This window comes from Thermobia domestica, chromosome 9 (assembly GCF_964235325.1).
Source record: "Thermobia domestica chromosome 9, izTheDome1.hap1.1, whole genome shotgun sequence".
NCBI lineage: Eukaryota > Metazoa > Arthropoda > Insecta > Zygentoma > Lepismatidae > Thermobia > Thermobia domestica.
Window position 1 is genome coordinate 185758242 of NC_137462.1, and position 19838 is coordinate 185778079.

The 19838-nt window shown below is 35.6% G+C and overlaps 1 protein-coding gene across 3 annotated transcripts in view; it reads right to left on the reverse strand.

The window, feature by feature from the left end:
* The window catches only part of tsr (Cofilin/actin-depolymerizing factor homolog tsr), a 53414-nt gene that overhangs the window by 5027 nt on the left and 28549 nt on the right, over window positions 1-19838 (reverse strand). For 2 of the 3 annotated variants that reach the window (XM_081725633.1, XM_081725632.1), the window contains exons 2-4: window positions 18770-18893; window positions 8070-8188; window positions 2434-2565 (exon numbers count right to left, since the gene is read on the reverse strand). In XM_081725633.1, the coding sequence (XP_081581759.1) occupies window positions 2434-2565; window positions 8070-8188; window positions 18770-18893 (375 nt within the window). Of the gene's footprint in view, window positions 1-2433; window positions 2566-8069; window positions 8189-18769; window positions 18894-19001; window positions 19333-19838 lie in introns of those variants that run through there. The other variant, XM_081725634.1, reaches the window with a different exon arrangement.

The window sequence follows — 19838 nt, forward strand, 5'->3', positions numbered from 1 at the left end:
GAGTACATCTAACTGCATAGATTGTTCAACAGATGTGAAGATCACAATGCCGTTTACGGCAATTTGATACATCTCACCGGTCTGGAGATATACACTATCTTCTGCAATATCAAATTTTACTTTTTTTTTTTTACTTATCTCCCAGGTAGTTTGAGATATCAAATTGTTGTAGCGATGTTATCTATTAAAAAGTTATCTACTTAACCGGATATGACACTGAACACTTTTTCAAAAATTTCTTTGAAAGAGTCAAATTTTCAATTCCTTGGATTTGCTTCTACAGGGTGTCCAATCTACAACGCAACCTGGAGTTTGGAATAGTAGAACATTTGAACCGGAAGCGGTACACAAATAATAGCTATACCAAAATGAAGAATTGTTCATCGATGTATTTTTAAACAAGGAAGCAATGACTGAAGTACACTAGGAACCACACAGTGTTCCGAAAGTGTAAATAAATTTTTGTATAAGTCACGTATATTGACTCATGTGTATGGATGTTCTGTCGTTAATTTTCAGTTTATATAGTTGGAGTAGTCTGGAAAATATGGAATGGAAAAAAGATTTTTTAATTTTCACCGATAACTAATCGGATGAGGCCTCAAGGGTTACTAGGGAAAACGTGGTTTTCATAAATTAACATTTTGAATTGGCAACAGTGCTATGCAATTCCTGAAAACAATGAAAAAGAAACTTTGAAATTATCATGATAAAACTTTTACTTACATCAACCAGGCAACTCTGCTTTTCATTGAATCAAAACGGAGGCACTTCCAGAATCTGCCTTAGAACTGACAATTCGGTTCGTGATGAATAGCCATGTTGCCGGGTGCATATAAGTAAAAGTTTCATCATGATAATTTCAAAGTTTCTTTTTCATTGCTTTCAGGAATTGCATAATGTAGACAGGTCTTTAACACCCCTTTTGATGCACTGAAACCATCAGCATTGTTGCCAATTCAGAATGTTAATTTATGAAAACCACGTTCTCCCTAGTAACCCCTTATCGAGGCCTCATCCGATTAGTTATCAGTGGAAATGAAAAATTCTCTTTCTCATTCCATAGTTTCCAACCTACTCCTACTATACAAACTGAAAATTAACGACAGAACATCCATACGTATGACTTGTACAAAAATTGATTCACACTTTGCTAACACTGGTTCCTAGTGTATTTCAATCCTTGCTTCCTAGTTTAAAAATATGTGCATGAACAAGGCTTCATTTTGGTATAACCATTATTTGTGTACCGCTTCCGGTTCAAAAGTTCTATCCCAAACTCCGGGTTGCATTGTATATTGGATAAACTGTACTTGTTCAAATTCGTCACATGATCGTAGTATCTGATATTAAGGTACTTTGGATATGATTTAATCAGTCTTAATTGCGTTATTACTGTTTTAGAACCCTACAAAATTCGGCTGTTTTCGATGTTTGTGATACTGCACTCTAGTTTACAACACTGCATGACAGTTTGTTTTATATATAGATTCAACATCTGAACTAACCTGACAGTGCCATAAAAATATATGTAACTGTTGGATTAGTAACATTGTTCACCTTGTGGTATTACAGAGTATGGTAAGCAACGTCCTCTTACCGATATTAACATGGTACAGTCCGCAACAAAAAACCGGCAACATGAGCATGTAAGTTTATTGTGAAACTACGCCTAACATCGCAGGGAATCAACATAACGTGTAAGTGGCACGGATCACTCCAGGATCCTCCCCTGCACACTTATTTTGAGCAAAAGTTTTCGTCATTTCACAATAAACTTACATGCTCATGTTGCAGGTTTTTTTGCTGCGGACTGTACAAAATTCCATAGTTTTCTGTCCATTAGTTTAAAAGTTACAAGGTCGTGTAAAGATAAAAGGTTCACCCTGTATATACAGCCTCTACTAGTTTTAGTGCAACATTCCTTGTACGTATATTTTGGTTCTGCCGCTTTCTGAACTTGTGGAATGCTACAAACACTTTTCATTTCGTACTGAGGCAATGAGAAATAAGGAACGCTACGAAGTCTTTTCTTTGATTTCTGAGATCCAAATTATGAAAATAAACACCTTAAATCCAGTAACTAATAATATATATATATATATATATATATATCAGTTTTAAATTATCAATGGTTACGAAATTTTGTACTTGAACAGCTTTTACTATTCATAACACCTGAAACTTACATATTTGTCAATGAAAAAAAAAAAATAATAATAATAATGACACGTGGAAACTACGTCAGTCTCATCATTGTGGAAATGGCAAAATATTAAATAGAAAACTTGAAACTAGTTTTATTATATATATATATATATATATATATATATATATATATATATATATATATATATATATATGCATGCGGCATTTCACTTAATATATATGGCATTTTGAAGTTACTTTACATTTCATTGACTAAATGATTACCTGAATATACTTCTGCACCCCAACCAAAGATTTTTTCAAGGCATCGAAGCTAGAGGAATACAACATCTTCTTCTTAACCTTGGCAGTGTCTGGGCACCAGGACATCAGGAAAAGTTTCTGCTTCTTGGATGCCTAAATAAAATGATGATGGTAAGTATACAGGCAAATTTGTGGAAGGTAACGAACTATTTGAAAAAGTCTACCAACACCAAATCTACCTGCCTTGTAAACTTCAAAGTCAAAAGTAAAATTAAAGAGAAAGGAAAATCTCTCTCAATCTGTAAAACTCAGAAGAAGTTATGATAATCTTAAAAATGCATAGCTCAGCGAAATATGTCCGTAATTGCTATTATGAAAGATTTCTATTAAGTGAGATTATCTTTCAGGTTGGAAACCTAACGTGAATGGAAAATTATCTTCACATTTATCCATGATCAAAAAAATGACAGCGTACGGATTGGCTACTTTGATTAGTAACCTTTGAATTATTCAGATAGTATCTAGTTTCGATCGAAAGATCAGTTTTAGGAACAGAATAACATCAGATCGATGATAAACAGCTGTCTTATAAACTGCCCGTTTCAAAATCCATTCATTACTTTTGTATTTAAAGAAAAAATAAAAATGGTTAACGGCACATAACACTATAAGCTGAAAAGCTTAAGAGAAGGGTATTTAGGGACGATTACTATCCTCTTATTTCGCAACTGGATTATTGTAGTAGGTTAACATCTTTTGGTAAACATGATTGTTAATTGTCATACTACATTGTTTCAGTTACTAAACACCCTTTAGCACCCGTGTATATTTACAGGCATCGATGAGATATCTTTAAATGACTGTTAGTGCAACACTGGAACAAGTTATACCTCGATCGATTTGTAAGACTGTAGGCCTTCAGTTTATGTTATGAACGGGACATTTCTGTGTACAAAGGAAAACTAATTGAGGGATATACAAGAAAATTTCATCTAAAAACGTCCCTTCTTTTGGATGCAATTTGATGTTAAGCGGTGCAGTTTTGCAATGTCAGTCTCTTGCCGCAGTACTTTCACTTGATTTTTTTTTTTTTTTTTTTAATGAAATTTGTCATCGTTTTGTCTTATGCGTAGTATATTACAGAGAATTTTCGATTTTTCACAACAATAATCCTTTTTCTTGCTGCAATTATTGTCTGTCTGACTGGCTTGTTTTTGTTTGTCATTCTTTTCCAGAATAACTTACAAGGAACCCTAGGTATCTATCAGAGCCCGATTTTCATGAAACTTTGTATATAGAGAGAGTACCTCAGGAAACTCGCACAGCCAAAATTCTAGCTGCAGAGTCGAAGACGTTGGGACACTAGGGCCCGAGAAAGATCAAAAGTGGAACGTCAGTACATTAAGAACATGGTGAAAAAATGCACGTTTTTCTTTAAAACTAATCATTGTAGCGACACGAAATGAGCATACGTGAATACGAGATGGTCGATATGATCAGTTAAAAGTTATGAAGAGAATATCCGCCATCTTGAAAGAGGCCATGTTGAAATTGGTGCGATTGGTGTAAATGAGGAGAGGGTCATGCGATGCATTAATTTGAAAGTAAATAGCCACAAAAACCTGTTGGTGAAGTCTGTTGTGGTATTACATTATTCCTGTGCTTCTGGTAGAGTGGTTTATTTACAAGTTAAGCAAAATATATCTCATGACACTCGAACAGATGCAGGGTATGGAGCGCTATAGGTGGACTGATATGATGTTCTGATTTCTGTTCGAATTAAGCCAAGTATAATAAAAAGTTACAAGTTAATGCCAACCATGACATTATTATGAAGATTGAACCCGTCATATCAGCACATCCACACAAATTACATGTTGACTGTGACACAAATGATGTAGTGCTAAAATTATATTTCCCTCTATTTACTAGTTCCACTGATCCCACTCATAGCGCTCCATAATCTGCATCTGCTTGAGTGTCATAAGATACACTTTGCTCATCTTGTACCTAAAGCACAGGAATAATGTAATACCACAACACTTCACCATCAGGTTTTTGTGGCTATTTACGTTAAAATTAATGCATCGGATGACCCTCTTCTCATTTACGTCAATCACACAAGTTTCAACATGGCCTCTTTCAAGATGGCGGATATTCTTTTTATAACTTTTAACTGGTCATATCGACCATCTCGTATCCATGTATGATCATTTCGTGTCGCTACAATGATTAGTTTTAAAGAAAAACGTGCATTTTCTCACCATGTCCTTAATGTACTGACGTTCCACTTTTGATCTTTCTCGAGCCCTAGTGTCCCAACGTCTTCGACTCTGCAGCTAGAATTTTGGCTGTGCGAGTTTCCCGAGGTACTCTCTCTATATACAAAGTTTCATGAAAATCGAGCTCTGATAGATACCTAGGGTTCCTTGTTAGAACACGTGGATTTCAGGGCGAATGTGCTATTATCAACTTACAGACAGACAAGAAAAACAATATAACAAATTATTTAATATTACGGCAATTAAAAAACTACATATTACATATTAGTATATTAAGTGCGGTGCACATGTAATAGGAATACATGCCCTACGCAATAACTTCGAGAGTTGTTTGATAACTTCACATATCAGCAGACATGTTTGGAAGTGTATTTATTGTAGAATAGCAGAACAACAAGTATTTTCAAAGGAACATAATGTAACCGCACAACAGTAAAATTATTGCTTTGAAATTATTTATATTATACCATGGACGAACAAATCATAAAACCTTCCTGGGGGATTTTTCGGTCCTGGGATTCTGTCAATGTAACGAGTGAGAAAATCAACTAAAATATTTTCTATCACTTGTTTTCTATAGAAAAATAAAACGAAACTGACACAAAGTCATACTTCGATGAAAATCAATTATGAAAATTGTGAAGACTAAAATACATATTTCCTCTGCTGCTATTTGATGGACCAAGACGAAAATTTCAGTTTAAGTTGAACATAGAATAGGACACACAAATACATTTTATTATTCACGTAGCTTTGCAGTGTTACCACGTGCACAAAGTCATACTTCCATGAAAATCAATTATTACGAGCCCTCTGAAGACTATAAAATACATATCTCCTCTGCTGCTATTTAATAGACGAAATTTTCAGTTTAAGTTGAACATAAAACAGAACACCTAAATACATTTTATTATTCATCTAGTTAGCAGTGTTGCCACGTAATAACTAAAAGAATCGCGAGAAGGGACTTTTTTAAAGGGAAATTCTCTTAAATATCCCTCAATTATTTCTCCTTTGTACGCAGAAATGTCTCGTTCGTTACGTAAACTGAAAGCCTACATTCTTCCAAATCGATCGAGATATAACTTGTTCCAGTGTTGCACTAACTGTCTGATCAACGGTCATTTAAAGAGATCCCATCAATGTCTAAATATACACTGGTGCTATAGGGTTAAGGGCCCCAGGACCCAAGTGTTGCACTTATATGTTGACCAACAACTATTTTTTGATTCTAAGGACCCTAAGGAAAATTTCTAATATAATGGCAAAAGTTTCCTAGGGAGGGGGGGAGTTATCACCCCCCTTGGTCTATTATATATTGGTTTGCAACCCAGCATATTTACTTAGAAGCAAAAATATATATTCTCCGTGAGCCTCAGTCTCTCCTTTAAACATTTGTCTTTTTTTGGTGTTCGTCTAATTCGTATGTCCTGAATAACTGTAGTTTTCGTACACTTTTGCAAATGCAAAAACTGGCACTCCAGCAACAACAAAAATGTCCACCATTCAGGAATACTTGTACAGTCCGCAGCAAAAAAACTGCAACATGAGCATATAAGTTGATTGTGAAACAACGAAGTTTCTTGCTCCAAAATAAGTATGCAGGGGAAGACGCCGAGGTTTCTGCTGGCGTGATTCGTGCCACTTTGACGTTATGTTGATTCTCTGGGCTGTTGAGCGTAGTTTTACAATAAACTTATATGTTCATGTTGCAGGTTTTTTTGCTGCGGACTGTACACACAACAACGTGAATAGTGTTATAACCTTCTCATACACAAAGTTCATCACACTGCATTTTTTATAATTCTCTCAGATGGTCGTGCAACCATTTTCACAATTTTTGGACCACTTCAGATGGATTGATTCCTTAGCTATTCATTCAATATTGTTGATCTGTCAACACAACACAATCATTAAAATATCACAAATGTACATCTGTATGATACGTGTTTCCTGTATATAATTGGACATATGTTGGTCTACTTTTTAAAACAGCATCCCTCAGCATTACGCACAAATATCTATATACTTAAGATTACGTGAGTGACATATTCCTTATTATTCCTGACATATTGTAACTCACAACTGAAATCTGGTATTTCTTAAAAACAGTCTCGCGCTGCTAACTCGATAATACCCACATACAGTGAGTTCAAAAAGTCGTCCCTCAGTGGATGTAGGTATTTGTCATTGTGAGAAAGATTGAAACATTCACTTTTTTCTTATCTATGTCACATGTTATGTAAATGTTCGACGCAGACAGGAAGAAGCTAAACTAACTTTCAAATCAGTAGACACACAATGCACAATCAGGACTATTCACGTTACACTGTAATTAGTTGTATTAAAAGGTTGGTTAGTTCTGTTAAGTGCGTGTTAAAACGTTAACAATGGAGCAACAAGTGTTTTCTGGTTGAATGTGTGTTTCGTGCGGGTGATAAGTATAGACAACATGTGAAACTTTACTGAAAAGTGGTTCAACAGTAGAACATTATCAGCATCGATCTAAAATTATTCAAGTACTAAAGAATGATGTCACATAAGCTAGATCCATCAAAAGTCTGCTTCGACTGTTCGCAAAAATGTGAAGGATTGACTTGTGACTAAGCTAAGAGAAACCAATTTCAACATTTACTGTAGAGTATTTTTATGTATCTGTCATAATTCACTACGGAGAGACTTTCTGAATGCAGTGTTATGTATATTTTTGTTATTTCTCATTAAACCCATAGGCTATCTTATTGGAAACAATATTGCAAAACAGTGTCCGGAAAATCGCGCAACTCAAATTTATGGTTCAATATTCTGATATTCCCAAAGTGCGAATGAAGTGAAACTGTTGCCCAGAAAAACCTCGTCTGTGTAGATGTTCGAGATATAAAGCATGGGGAAGAGGTCCGACAATGTCCCCACGAATGTCAGAAATTAAAAACCTTGAATGAGCACACGAATTAGAGATAGATGTGGTATTATTTGTGAACAAACAGGAATGTTAGTGGATAGGCCTGGTGAGAATGTATAGCTCTGAAGAACGACCCATAGGCACCAAGAGTAGACATTCCTTACAGTGATAATGGTATGACATCTGGCAACACTACTTGTATCAATGTATCAAGGTATGTGGTTAATCACCAAATAACCTATCACAAACAAGGAACTTGCAAATAACTACGGAAAATAGTTTATTTACAACTGACAAAGACCAAATCTTCCCTCGCTGGCAGTCTCATTCCATTTGCATTTATGGTGGAAAAGTTCTAACGTTCTAAAGTTTGGATTGCGCAACTTTCCGGACACCTTGTATTACAGCTTATCTACGAAGCAATAGCTTTAGCAGTATGAAGTAGCTTGTCACTTAAAAAAGTGTATACTAACCTCTGAAGTTCCTTGACACTGGTGCGTATATTCAAAATCAAATAATCCATAGCGACATTCGCCTGTACCACCTTTTTGAAGATCTTCTAGAAACTGATCGTAACTTGCATTTCTTTCACCTAACAAACAAAAAAATCCATTACCAAATGCTACCATAAAATGTATCTTGCTTATCAAATAATGTAAATAACATGGATAATGTTTCTAGTTAAAACTGTCAGAATTTTTCTAACTTATTCAAAGATATAAGTAATTTGAAATTAGCTCTTACAATTCATGAAACAAAAAATATGTACTTCAAAATATTTTTGTATCTCAAGAATATACAACTTTTATTTCTATTTCTAAAACTATTAGCTATCCCAACCAATCACGTTATCAGTGCAAATAAACTGTTTTTAAAAAACATGAAGAAATTCTACAATTTCTCTTTTCTGTAATTTATAAAATAATATTTACAGGGCTCATAGTGGTCTGGTCTCTTCTAAACAGTGAAAAGTGTCCAAAAGCACACGAAAAAGTAACCAAAATCTGATCAAAAATAACTAAATCTTGATGCCAAACTTGGGCATATATCGGCTATATCATAGCTGAAATACGTATTGTTTCAATATGTTAAGATTAAAAATTATTTTGCTTAATTATCAGCTAATATATATATAAACTGGATTACTCGTGTTTAGAGGTTCCTTATTAATCACATAAATGCACGGTTTTGTATTTCAACTTTTATATGGATGGAGTATAGTGCAGTCAAATTAGCAAAAAGGAACAAATTAGTAACAAGCTGAAAATTGGTACAGATGTTGGGAATGTTGTTGTAAACAACATACTGAAAGCCCTAAAAAACCAGGTGACCTTCGCCGCCATATTAAAAAATGGCCGCTAGAAGTGTCAAATGAACAATACACAGATAAAAATAGCAATATATTTGCTAAGGTTGAACATAAAGAGATAAACTTAGTGTCGTTTTATAGATCATAGATAATATTTTTTAGAGAAACAATTTCATAAAACGCATACTTTTAGAAATATTTAGCTCAATTCTAAAATTCCAAAAACTACCGTCAAACTGATTTAAAATTTTATTGATTTTAGGAAGTAATTATTAACAAGATAAAATTTGACAGATATTGATAAAGATTATTTAAATGACATTCTAAAATCCCACTTCGTTCGCCATATTGGAAAATGTTCAAATGTCCGAAGTAATTGAAAGGTAGTATCTTAAGTGAAATACAAAATCTGAACCGGGCTAAATATTTGAGAAACTAAGTGCAGTCGATCCAAAGTCAATTGGCATCAATGCTGGTGCGAGGGGGCAAACATTATGACGTGTTTAAGGTTGTCCTCCGCCATCTTGATGACCTCCATTTTGGAATCAACTTGTTTATTTTAAATGGCAACATGGTCGTGTGACATATTAAACAATATCCTCGTTCGAAGAGAAGCCCAATGGTAAGGTTGAAGTTGTGAACAGATTTAGGATATGTTACGTGTGAAATGCTGTTAAATGTGCTGAGCGAAGTTTCGAATTGAAGGATAAAATGAAAAAAAAAAAAAAAAGCTTTATAACTTCTCACATTACGTATTTAATAACCAGGAAAAGAGAGCTAACACACATGAGACAATTACAATCACATGACATGTTCAGCATTCACACCGTTCTGTTCTATGCATAGTTGGTGATATTTGTTCACAGACATTAATGATTCTCCTTTTCAGGTAGCCAATATCAATAATTTTACACTGGTAGACAATACCTTAAAAAGTGTCCCCAAAGATAGAAATCTAACGGAGGTAGGTCGGGGGACCTTGCTGGCCACTCAACTAGTTCATGCTGACCTATCCAACAACCGGGAAAGTGTTCATTGAGCCATCGATTACATTACGACCATAATACGGTGCCCCATCTTCTTGCCAATATTGATGAAATCACCCTCTTCCAACAAAAGTGGCATAAAGTGTTTTCAAGCATATGTCAATATTGTGCAGCATCCAAGGTTCCATCAATGAAAATAGGTCCCAATGGGTCCCACTATGAAAACAGATCCAGTAAGTTTTTCGTTCCACATTCCTGCACCTTGCATATTTGATGCACCTATCTACTTAAGATTTGTATTAGCCTTGTACCGAACATTTTGCACAATACCGAGAAATCCTACGGTAAAGGCTTTAAAAAAATGCAATGATTTTGAAGTTGTGAATGTATTTAGGCTAGAATATGTTATTATTTAGACTTAAATTTTGTTATGTGTGGAACATTGTATAGACTGGAACCGATTGTCTTTGTTCTTGTAGGTAGGACAAGAAACTCGAAGGAAAGAATCAAAATTTCCTTTTGGCTGGAGGATGCAGTTCAGCAATAACAGTCTTTAAAGAGAGACATCCTAATCGCGAGCCAGTGACTGACAGTGCTGTACGAAAACGAATCCGCAAATTCATGCCAAAGTAAAATTATGATTTACCTCGATCAGGACGACCACGAAATGCAACTGATCCACACATATCAGCAGCTGTGTTGAAAGTCCTATGAAGAGTGTGCGACGTCTCTCAACTGAAGATAATGTTAGTATCAAAAGTGTTCAGAAACAAACTGGCAGAGGATGATTTAGATAGATCAATGGAGTTTTGTGAGTAGGCGTTGGTCCAGATAGCTCGTGATCCAGTCTTTCCTCATAACATTGTTTTTAGTAGTGAGGCAAATTTCTATGTAACAAGTGAGATTAACAACCAAAATGTCCAATTGCTGGGCTAATACAAATCTTAACTGAACAGATGTAAAGATGCAAGATGCAGGTAAGGTAATGGTGTGGTGTGGAATATTGGGCGAAAACTTATTGCACCTGGGATACTGCACAATATGGAGATGTGCTTGAAAACACTTTTGTGGAGAAGGAAGGGTAATTTCATCAATATTGACAACAAGATGGGGCACCGCATTATGGTCGTAATGTAATTGATGGCTCAATGAACACTTTCCCGGTTGTTGAATAGGTTGGCATAGACCAGTTGAGTGGCCAGCAAGGTCCCCCGACCTACCTCGGTTGGATTTCTATATTTGGAGGCACTTTTTAAGCTATTGTCTACCAGTGTAACATTATTGATATTGGCTACCTGAAAAGGAGAATTATTAATGTCTGAACAAATATCTCCAACTATGCTTCGCATAGTGCACAAGCACTAGGTCTCACGGTTAAGGACAGGGTGGAAAAAAATCATGATTTTTTTAATAAAAATCATTTTTGTTGATTTTTTTGATTTAAATCGATTTTTTTGATTTAAATCAAATCTTTCTCCTCGTATAATGCAAGTCGCGAACTGGAGAAAATACATTAGGAATTAATATTAAATGACAATTATGCCATCTAAGTGAAAGTATTTTGGTTTAATTTTGAATTAATCCCCAATCGTTAACCTATTTCAATCCCAAACAATGTTTCTTAAGCATTAAGGAAAAAACGTACAGCAAGGTTTAACAACACGAAACTTTTCTTTTCACGAAAGTTACTGATATTTGGCAGGGGTATATTTTTAGAAAATCAGAAATAGCCAGCAGCACGAAATACATGTCAAGTACATAAATTTCGCCTAAAATTAACTAATTAACTCTATGGCCTATGGAACCCGGAGGTTCAATGCCGTTCACGAAAACTCTCCACTGACTTCTATCCTTAGCTAACTGGATCCAGTTTCTACTTTGTATTCCTATTTCTGAGAGATTCATCTTAATATTGTCATCCCATCTGCGCCTAGATCTTCCTAATGGTCGTTTGCCGATTGGTCTTCTAGTTAAGAATTTGAAAATGTTCCTATTTTCTACATGACCTGCCCACCTGAGTCTCCTAGACTTGATGAGCCTAACAATGTTTGGTAAACCGTATAAATTATGTAGTTCCTCGTTATGAAGTTTCCGCCATTCCCGTTCTTCTTGGGTCTTAATATTTGTCTCAGGATCTTGTTCTCAAATACTTTCAGTCTACGTTCTTCCGTCATAGTAAGCGACTATGTTTCGCAACCATACAGAACCAGGGTGTCTACCAGTCAGGCAACGTCAGGGAATTTGCAGGGTCAGGGAAAGTCAGGGAATTTCATTGTTTCAGGGAAAAATCTTTCCCAGGCTATGAAGGATGAAGGAATGTCACTAAAATAGTCATAAATTACAGGTAATAAATATAAGTTGGGGGCGCGCTGGCTCACTGGTAGAGCGTTCTCCTCCGGTGCTTGGGGTCCCTGGTTCGATCCCAGCTCGCGCCGTGTGGACTTTGTGGTGGACAAACAACGTGCTCGTGGGTTTTCTCGGGGTTCTCCCGTTTCCTCCCACTTTTTTCATTTCATTCATCTCTCATCATCACCGCCTCCTTTAGCCTAACCGGCATAACCGTGGGACTTTTCGTGAGTTACACTAAGAAAAAAAAGAATGACAGTCAGGGAAAGTCAAGGAATTTAATTATGCTTGCTTGGTAGACACCCTGAGAACAACAGTCACATATATTTTAATCTTCAAATTCCTGGAAAGAATTCGTGACAAGAGATTTTGAACTGAATAATAACAAGAATTCCTTGCTTTTAGTCGACATTTTATTTCTTCGTAAATATCGTTTTCGTCTGTTAATACTGATCCTAGATATCTGAAAGAATCCACTTTATCAAAAGTATTATTCGATATTTTAATGCATCCAAATTTTGCCGTATTACGATCCCGAGGAACTTCTATGTATTTAGTACATAAATTTCGCCTAAAGTTTTAATTTTTTTTTTTTGTTTCGGAAAGGGGATCGGACCCCTCTAAATACGCCCCTATTATCTAGAAACAAACAGACGTGGACACAAAATAATTTTAGTCTTAAATGTCCATGGTGGTTTCTCCGTTCGAATAGTTAACGATTTAAAAACCCTATGTTACAAAGAGAAGAAAGCAGGATTCTCCCGTTACCCGTTCAAAGTGGGATTTTCCCTAATCATCCTCTGCATGATACTCGTTTTCATACTGTGTTGTACATATATGTGAGTCTCATTATACTATGATTATTATCTTCCATAGTCGAAATAACAGAACTGAAACGGGAGTTTACTTATTTTCACTTTAAATTAATTTATTTCGGAATTTGATTTAAATCAACGATTTTTATTTAAAAAATCAAGTGATTTAAATCTTGATTAAAATCGTGATTTAAATCAGACTGATTTAAATCAATCCACCCTGGTTAAGGATATGTATAGAACAGAACGGTGGGAATGCTGAACATGTCATGTGATTGTAATTGTCTCATGTGTGTTAGCTCTCTCTTTTCCTGATTATTAAATACGTAATGCGTGATGTTATGAAGCTTCCTTTTTTTTCCCCCACTTTATCCTTCAATTCGAAACTTCGCTCAGCACACACATCATTTCACACATAACATATCCTAAATCTGTTCACAACTTCAAAACTGTTTTAGGTTTTGGAAAAATAACCTTACCCTTGGGCTTCTCTTCGAACAAGGATATTGTTTAATATGTCAACGACCATGTTGCCATTTAAAATAAACAAGTTGATTCCAAAATGGAGGTCACCAAGATGGCGGAGGACAACCTTAAACACATAATAATATTTGCCCCTTCGCACCAGCATTGATCCCAATTAACTTTGGATCGACTGCACTTAGTTTCTCAAATATTTAGCCTGGTTCAGATTTTGTATTTTACTTAAAATATTACCTTTCAATTACTTCGGACATTTGGACATTTTCTAATATAGCGAACGAAGAAGTTGTGCGATTTTAGTATGTCATTTAAATAATCTTTATCAATATCTACGTCAAATTTTAACTTGTTAATAATTACTTCCTAAATTCAATAAAATTTTAAATCAGTTCGACGGTAGTTTTTGGAATTTTAGAATTGAAAGCTAAATATTTCTAGAAGTATGCATTTTATGAAAAACTTTTTCTTTAAACATTGTGTTATCTATGATCTACAAAACGACACTAGTGTATCTCTATTTTCAACCATAGCGAATATACTCCTATTTTTATCTGTGTATTGTTCATTTGACACTTCCAGCGGCCATTTTCCAATATGGCGACGAAGGTCATCTGGGATTTCAGAGGACTTTTAGTATGTTGTTTAGAACATCATTCCCAACATCTATACCAATTTTCAGCTTGTTACTTATTTGTTCCTTTCTTCACTAAAATTTGAGCTTCATTTACTGAACTAGTAAGGCCAAATTTCTATATTTGCATTATGTCCAATAACACGAAATGAAAGTAATGTAATTAACACATAGCATCTACATTACCATTAATTGGTAACAAAATTTTGTCTTGTACAATTTGTTACAAATTTTGCATTGGTACCATATGACTGGTAAATATAGGTATGGGCTTCTACCAACATTCCGCATACAATGAAAAGTAAGCTTAACAGGTAACCTTTAACACAGTAAGATCAAAGCAAATAATGTGGATTATGTTTATACCCTTATTACGAACTTTTAAAATAAATTACAAATGTTAATTAAAATGCAGTTGCCTACAAAATTAAATAAAAAGCAGTAACAAGAACATATTTTCTCAACTTAGTAGGCATTACAAGTTTCTGTCCTTTTCCATTTATTTTTATATTTTTCTTAGGAAACTACCAATGCAAAAACCTACATCACATGGAAGAATGATTTTACCCTCCTCCAAAAAAAGTAACTTTTAGTGACAAACTTGAAAAAAGTAACTTAGTTATATATATATATATATATATATATATATATATATATATATATATAAGTGACTCGCTATAGACCCCGTATTTATAGAAATAATGTTAGAAATTTTTCTCGCAGTGCATATAAGCTTTTCAAATCCATGACATCACTAACTTTACGACGACTCTCATGTGGTCAACCTCACGAGGTCTCGGAACCACTTAAGAGTAACCGCAAAAAAATCTGTGCCTCAGAAAACACACTCCTTAACATTTAGTGGATCCAGATCACTTCTGAAATGCTTCTTATAAGGCTACGTCACGTCCATCTCGAAAATGTTTAATACTACTAATATTTCTGGAGGGAAAAAGAGACGACAGTAAATAGTTAGCACATGAACTTTGTCTAAATATCTTTAGTTCTTTCCACTCAATATAAATGTCACCCTAAAAAGTTAGTAATCAACTTCTTTTACATATCTTACAGAAAATCTTTTTAACGATAATAATGTACATCCTGTCTCAAAAAGACATTTTCAGAATAAAAGAACAATGATTCTTAGAATATGCACAGAACCCCTCCCCCCGGTTCTATTCCTTGTCAACAAGTCATAGATCTAAGAAAACAATAAGCGACCCTCTATTAAGGTAATTTCCATTTTACATGAATCTTGTAGCGGTCATAAAAAATCTTGCAACCCGATCTTTCTATTTACTGTTTACAAGTTACAACTTTCCGAAAGCAGGAAAGGTATCTCCACCCATGCAGCACAGCACTTTAGTGAACAAATAGTGAACCTCTTCATTAAAAACGTGTTTTGGCGCACTTCCCCTCCCTGTCCAAAAGAATCAGTTGTTTCGGAAGCTGCGAAACTAGTTTTTCCTTTGTCAGCGGGAGGGCGATAGCAGGTAGCAATCAAGACGACCCACAAAGTTGCACATGGTTCAACTCCTTGCAAGATGGAAAATGTTGTATGCCCCTTTCAAGATTATGTTTACATGGAGAAATACAGTAGGGTTGCGTTTAATGACAGCTGTAAGATTCGTGTAGCGTGACTACGTACCATTAGAAACAGGGAAAGAAGTTGCCAAACGTCCCCCTTTCTCCTGATTTATTTATCACAAAAAGTAATAACATTATGTCACCTGCTTTTCTCTTGTAAGAAACATCGGACATCTGGCAACATCCACCATCCAGTGTTCTAACAAGAGTTGGTTTGCCCTTTTGGTAGTGCTGTGAGACAAGGCTCTTATATTTTGAAATACTTCACAACTTTAGTCATAATGCGGGACTTGGATTTGACAAGTCATACTGAGTTGTGTGATGCAACACGATTTGATCTGGAAAGAGCACAGTCTGAAGCCTAGTTTGTTTAAACCAAGTCGGATACGCAAGTCCAAGTAAATTTACACTGCCATATGGGAAGCCACTGCCCTCTTTGCCATCCATAAGGAAAATGGACAGCAACTTTAATGCAGACAGTGTAAATTTAAAGCATTATGTAAACATGCCCGGAAGAAATGAAGATACGGAAAGAATTCGACAGGATTTACAGCGTTCACAACAGAAATTGATCCGTAGGTCATCACAAAAGTTGCACATCTCTCGCATGACAGTACACATGATACTCCAATAAAGCCCTCATTTGTTTCCATACAGATTGCAACTGTTACAGATCAAACCAGACGACAGACTAAATAGTGTACAATTTGCTTTGAACATTCTTGCACAAGTAGATACGGATGAAAATTTTCTGAAGAGGCATTTTTAGATGAATGCACTTTTCATGTGTGTGCAAGTTCAGCAACTACGCATCTTGGGTTCAAACCAACACACATGTAAGGCAGGGGGTATACATGGTAATCATTAATAATTGCTACATGTTGCTTGATCGCATTAAAAATGCCGAACAAACAATGCTGCACATTACTTTTACAAGCTTAAAGTGTACCTGATACCACAATTTAATGATCTGCAACCTCGACCCCTTCAGTAACGCGATGCACTACTGCACTGAGCCTTACAAGTCGACATTTCCTGGAAAGAACTTTCCTCATCGCTGGATTTCAAGACAGCCAACGGATTTCCCCCTAGATCCCCTGATATACCATTGTACTATTTATGGGGTTCTGTCAAAGGCATATTGTACATAATATCCGTGATTGATATTAATGGCGATTCGAGGCACGAAATAACCGACGTTGTTTGTACAGTTGACTGCGACATGCTACAAAGGGGTCGGACAGTAGGAATATCTGTCAGAGGTTGTATTAGATATTGTACGCGTCACAAGGAAACCAAGGATACTGTACTTGCGCTTGTGAAGTGGATTGAATAGAAAAAAAACTAAGTTGCTGCAACACACAAAACTCACTCTACCCTTCTCATGTCCATCCAGCTATATTACAGTGAAGTTGTAAAATACCTTCAGGACACACTATATATTTACACGCATCCCATAACTTACTACCAATATTTGCAAGCATTCTCTGCAATGAGATAATCTTATCGAATTTTACTGCCAATCACTCTTGCATGTGATAGTGCCACACCTTGATTCTCTCCGTAGGAAAATGAAGTGAAAACTTAAGTTTTACGCTCAACACTGATTATGTCGGCTAGGCTCAAGGAGACGAAGATAAATGAATGAAATGGTGGAATGAAGTGGAAGGAAACGGGAAAACCCCGAGGAAACCCACGCACACGGTGTTTGTCCACCACAAAGTTCATTTGGCGAGAGCTAGGATCGAACCAGAGACCCCATGCAAAAGAAGTCAACGCTCTACCACTGAGTCACCGCGGCACCTATTCTGTCCGTAGAATATGGTGGAAGTACATATGGTTCGATTTCCGGCAAAGGTCAATTTTCAATGAAGAAAAATGTCCTTGCCTTGTTAATTGCACTTAAAACTGGACATACCAGTTGTGACTTCAGGTAAACTCTACTGAGGTTCTGAAGACTCACTGTGGACTTATTGCATATATTTTAAAGTGTGTTCAAATTTTTGTACACTCATATTGCACTTGTTTTCAACTTAATGAACGATCAAGATCTTGTTTCCAGATAAAAGTATTTACATGAACTCATGGACCTAATTTCAAATCTTTGCTAATATTGGTAGCGGTGTTGTACCTCAACTTCTAGCGTGCTGGGTTCAATAATTCGCTCCCGCTGCTCAACACTGAGTTTTTTTCTTTTTCAAAGCTGTTCCATTAGAGTTACTCACAATTTCACAATCTAAACAGATTTTATGATAAAACGCATAAAACACTTCACTTCTTTCCTGGAAAGCAACCATACATTTTTTATATTATGTCTTCCCACTGGTTTTTGCACAAAAAAGTATTCTAAGGTACCATCGAACATTTAGCCGGTGTCAATTCACTGTCATAGTCTACCAGCAACGATCACAACACGGTAAAACCACATTTTAAGACTATACTTCCAATACATCTGTGCAAAGCAATGGTTTCACTTGTTCAAATAACTATATCACATCTTCATAACAATGTGATGTCCAAATGAGGATCTATTACTATTTCGTTTAAAAAAAAAAAAAAAAAAAAAAAAAAACCTAATATTGTTTCCTATGATCTTTCATACAGTGACCTTGATAGTAAAAATAGATTATATTTATATTTATATTTATATATATATATATATATATATATATATATATATATATATATATATATGTGTGTGTGTGTGTGTGTGTGTGTGTGTGTGTGTGTGTGTGCGAGTGAGAGAAAGAGAAAGAAAGAGAAAGAAAGAAAAAGAAAAAGAGAAAGAAAGAGAAAGAGAAAAGAGAAAGAAAGAGAGAAAGAGCGAAATCCATGGTATTTTTACCTGTTCTTTTTAACATTACCCTACATAACTAAAGAAAAAAAAATCAGCTAAAAATTTCGCTTTCGAGTGTTTCTATGAGCGACAATTACGTTCTTACTACCAGTTTTTAAGCACTTAATACGACTAATATTTTATTATTACGACTTTATTCACTAAAACTAAAAATCATACCTATTACTTCCACATCTATTTGCTTCTCATCCTTGATGAAGAAGATTACATATCTATGTTTTTTATCCTTCTTTATTTCTTCGTAAGTAGTTTTACAAGTATCCGAAACCGTCACACCAGATGCCTGAAAAATCAGAAAAAACACATGACACTACACCCACTCATCTATTTCATACATAAAATAATGCCGGTTAGCAGTTAATGCAGATTTGAAACTAAAGATGAGAATTACCATTTAAATATATTTTGATGCCACGCCCTCAATATTCAACTTGCTTCCACTGCTAACTGCTTCCTGACTGTCTCTAATAATTGGCTTGTAAAGTTCTCAGAACTATGAGCAAGACTACGCTTATCACCAACAAATCACGGTTTCCTGTGTTGCCACATTTAAAATTAACGCCGGTCTTTCCGAACTAAGAAAAAATGTATATCTAGTTGCTACACTTTTGATGAGAAAGACAAAACTTATGTTACTTCAATTATTGTAGACTGCATGTAAGAAATACATTAATTTCGAAATATTAACACGTTGTTCTCATATTACTGCACCATACTTCGTAAGTTTAAACTACATCGCCATATATAGTAAAGGACGAAAACACTCCGGCTCTTTACTTTCACCTCAACATTCAACTGCAACTCATGTAAACTATTCAAGCTCGCGTTCCTTTCTGCTTGGAACCAGCCCACCGGAGCTTACGAATCGACTCGTCACACGTTACAGTCGCACGTTACGTCACTGGTGAGTCACATCCCGCCCCGTGGAAAGAAATGAGTACATGCTGCAGAAGTGCTGTCATAGACACGCGACATTCTACACTTGTGCCAACGAACGATATACAGCACGAATACATATTCAGCTGCTTTCTTTGGCGCACTGACCTAGGATGATATATTCAATCATTCATCTCCCGATCCCTGTCTTTTGGCTTCAAAGTTAATCTAACTCGCCACTTATTCAAATACGAAGATATCTTATATAGTAGATCCATTTTTATTAGAGGAACGGAGGCATGCAGAAAGCCGCATCCGCCATGTTCTAAACGATATAAACTCTGAAAACTGG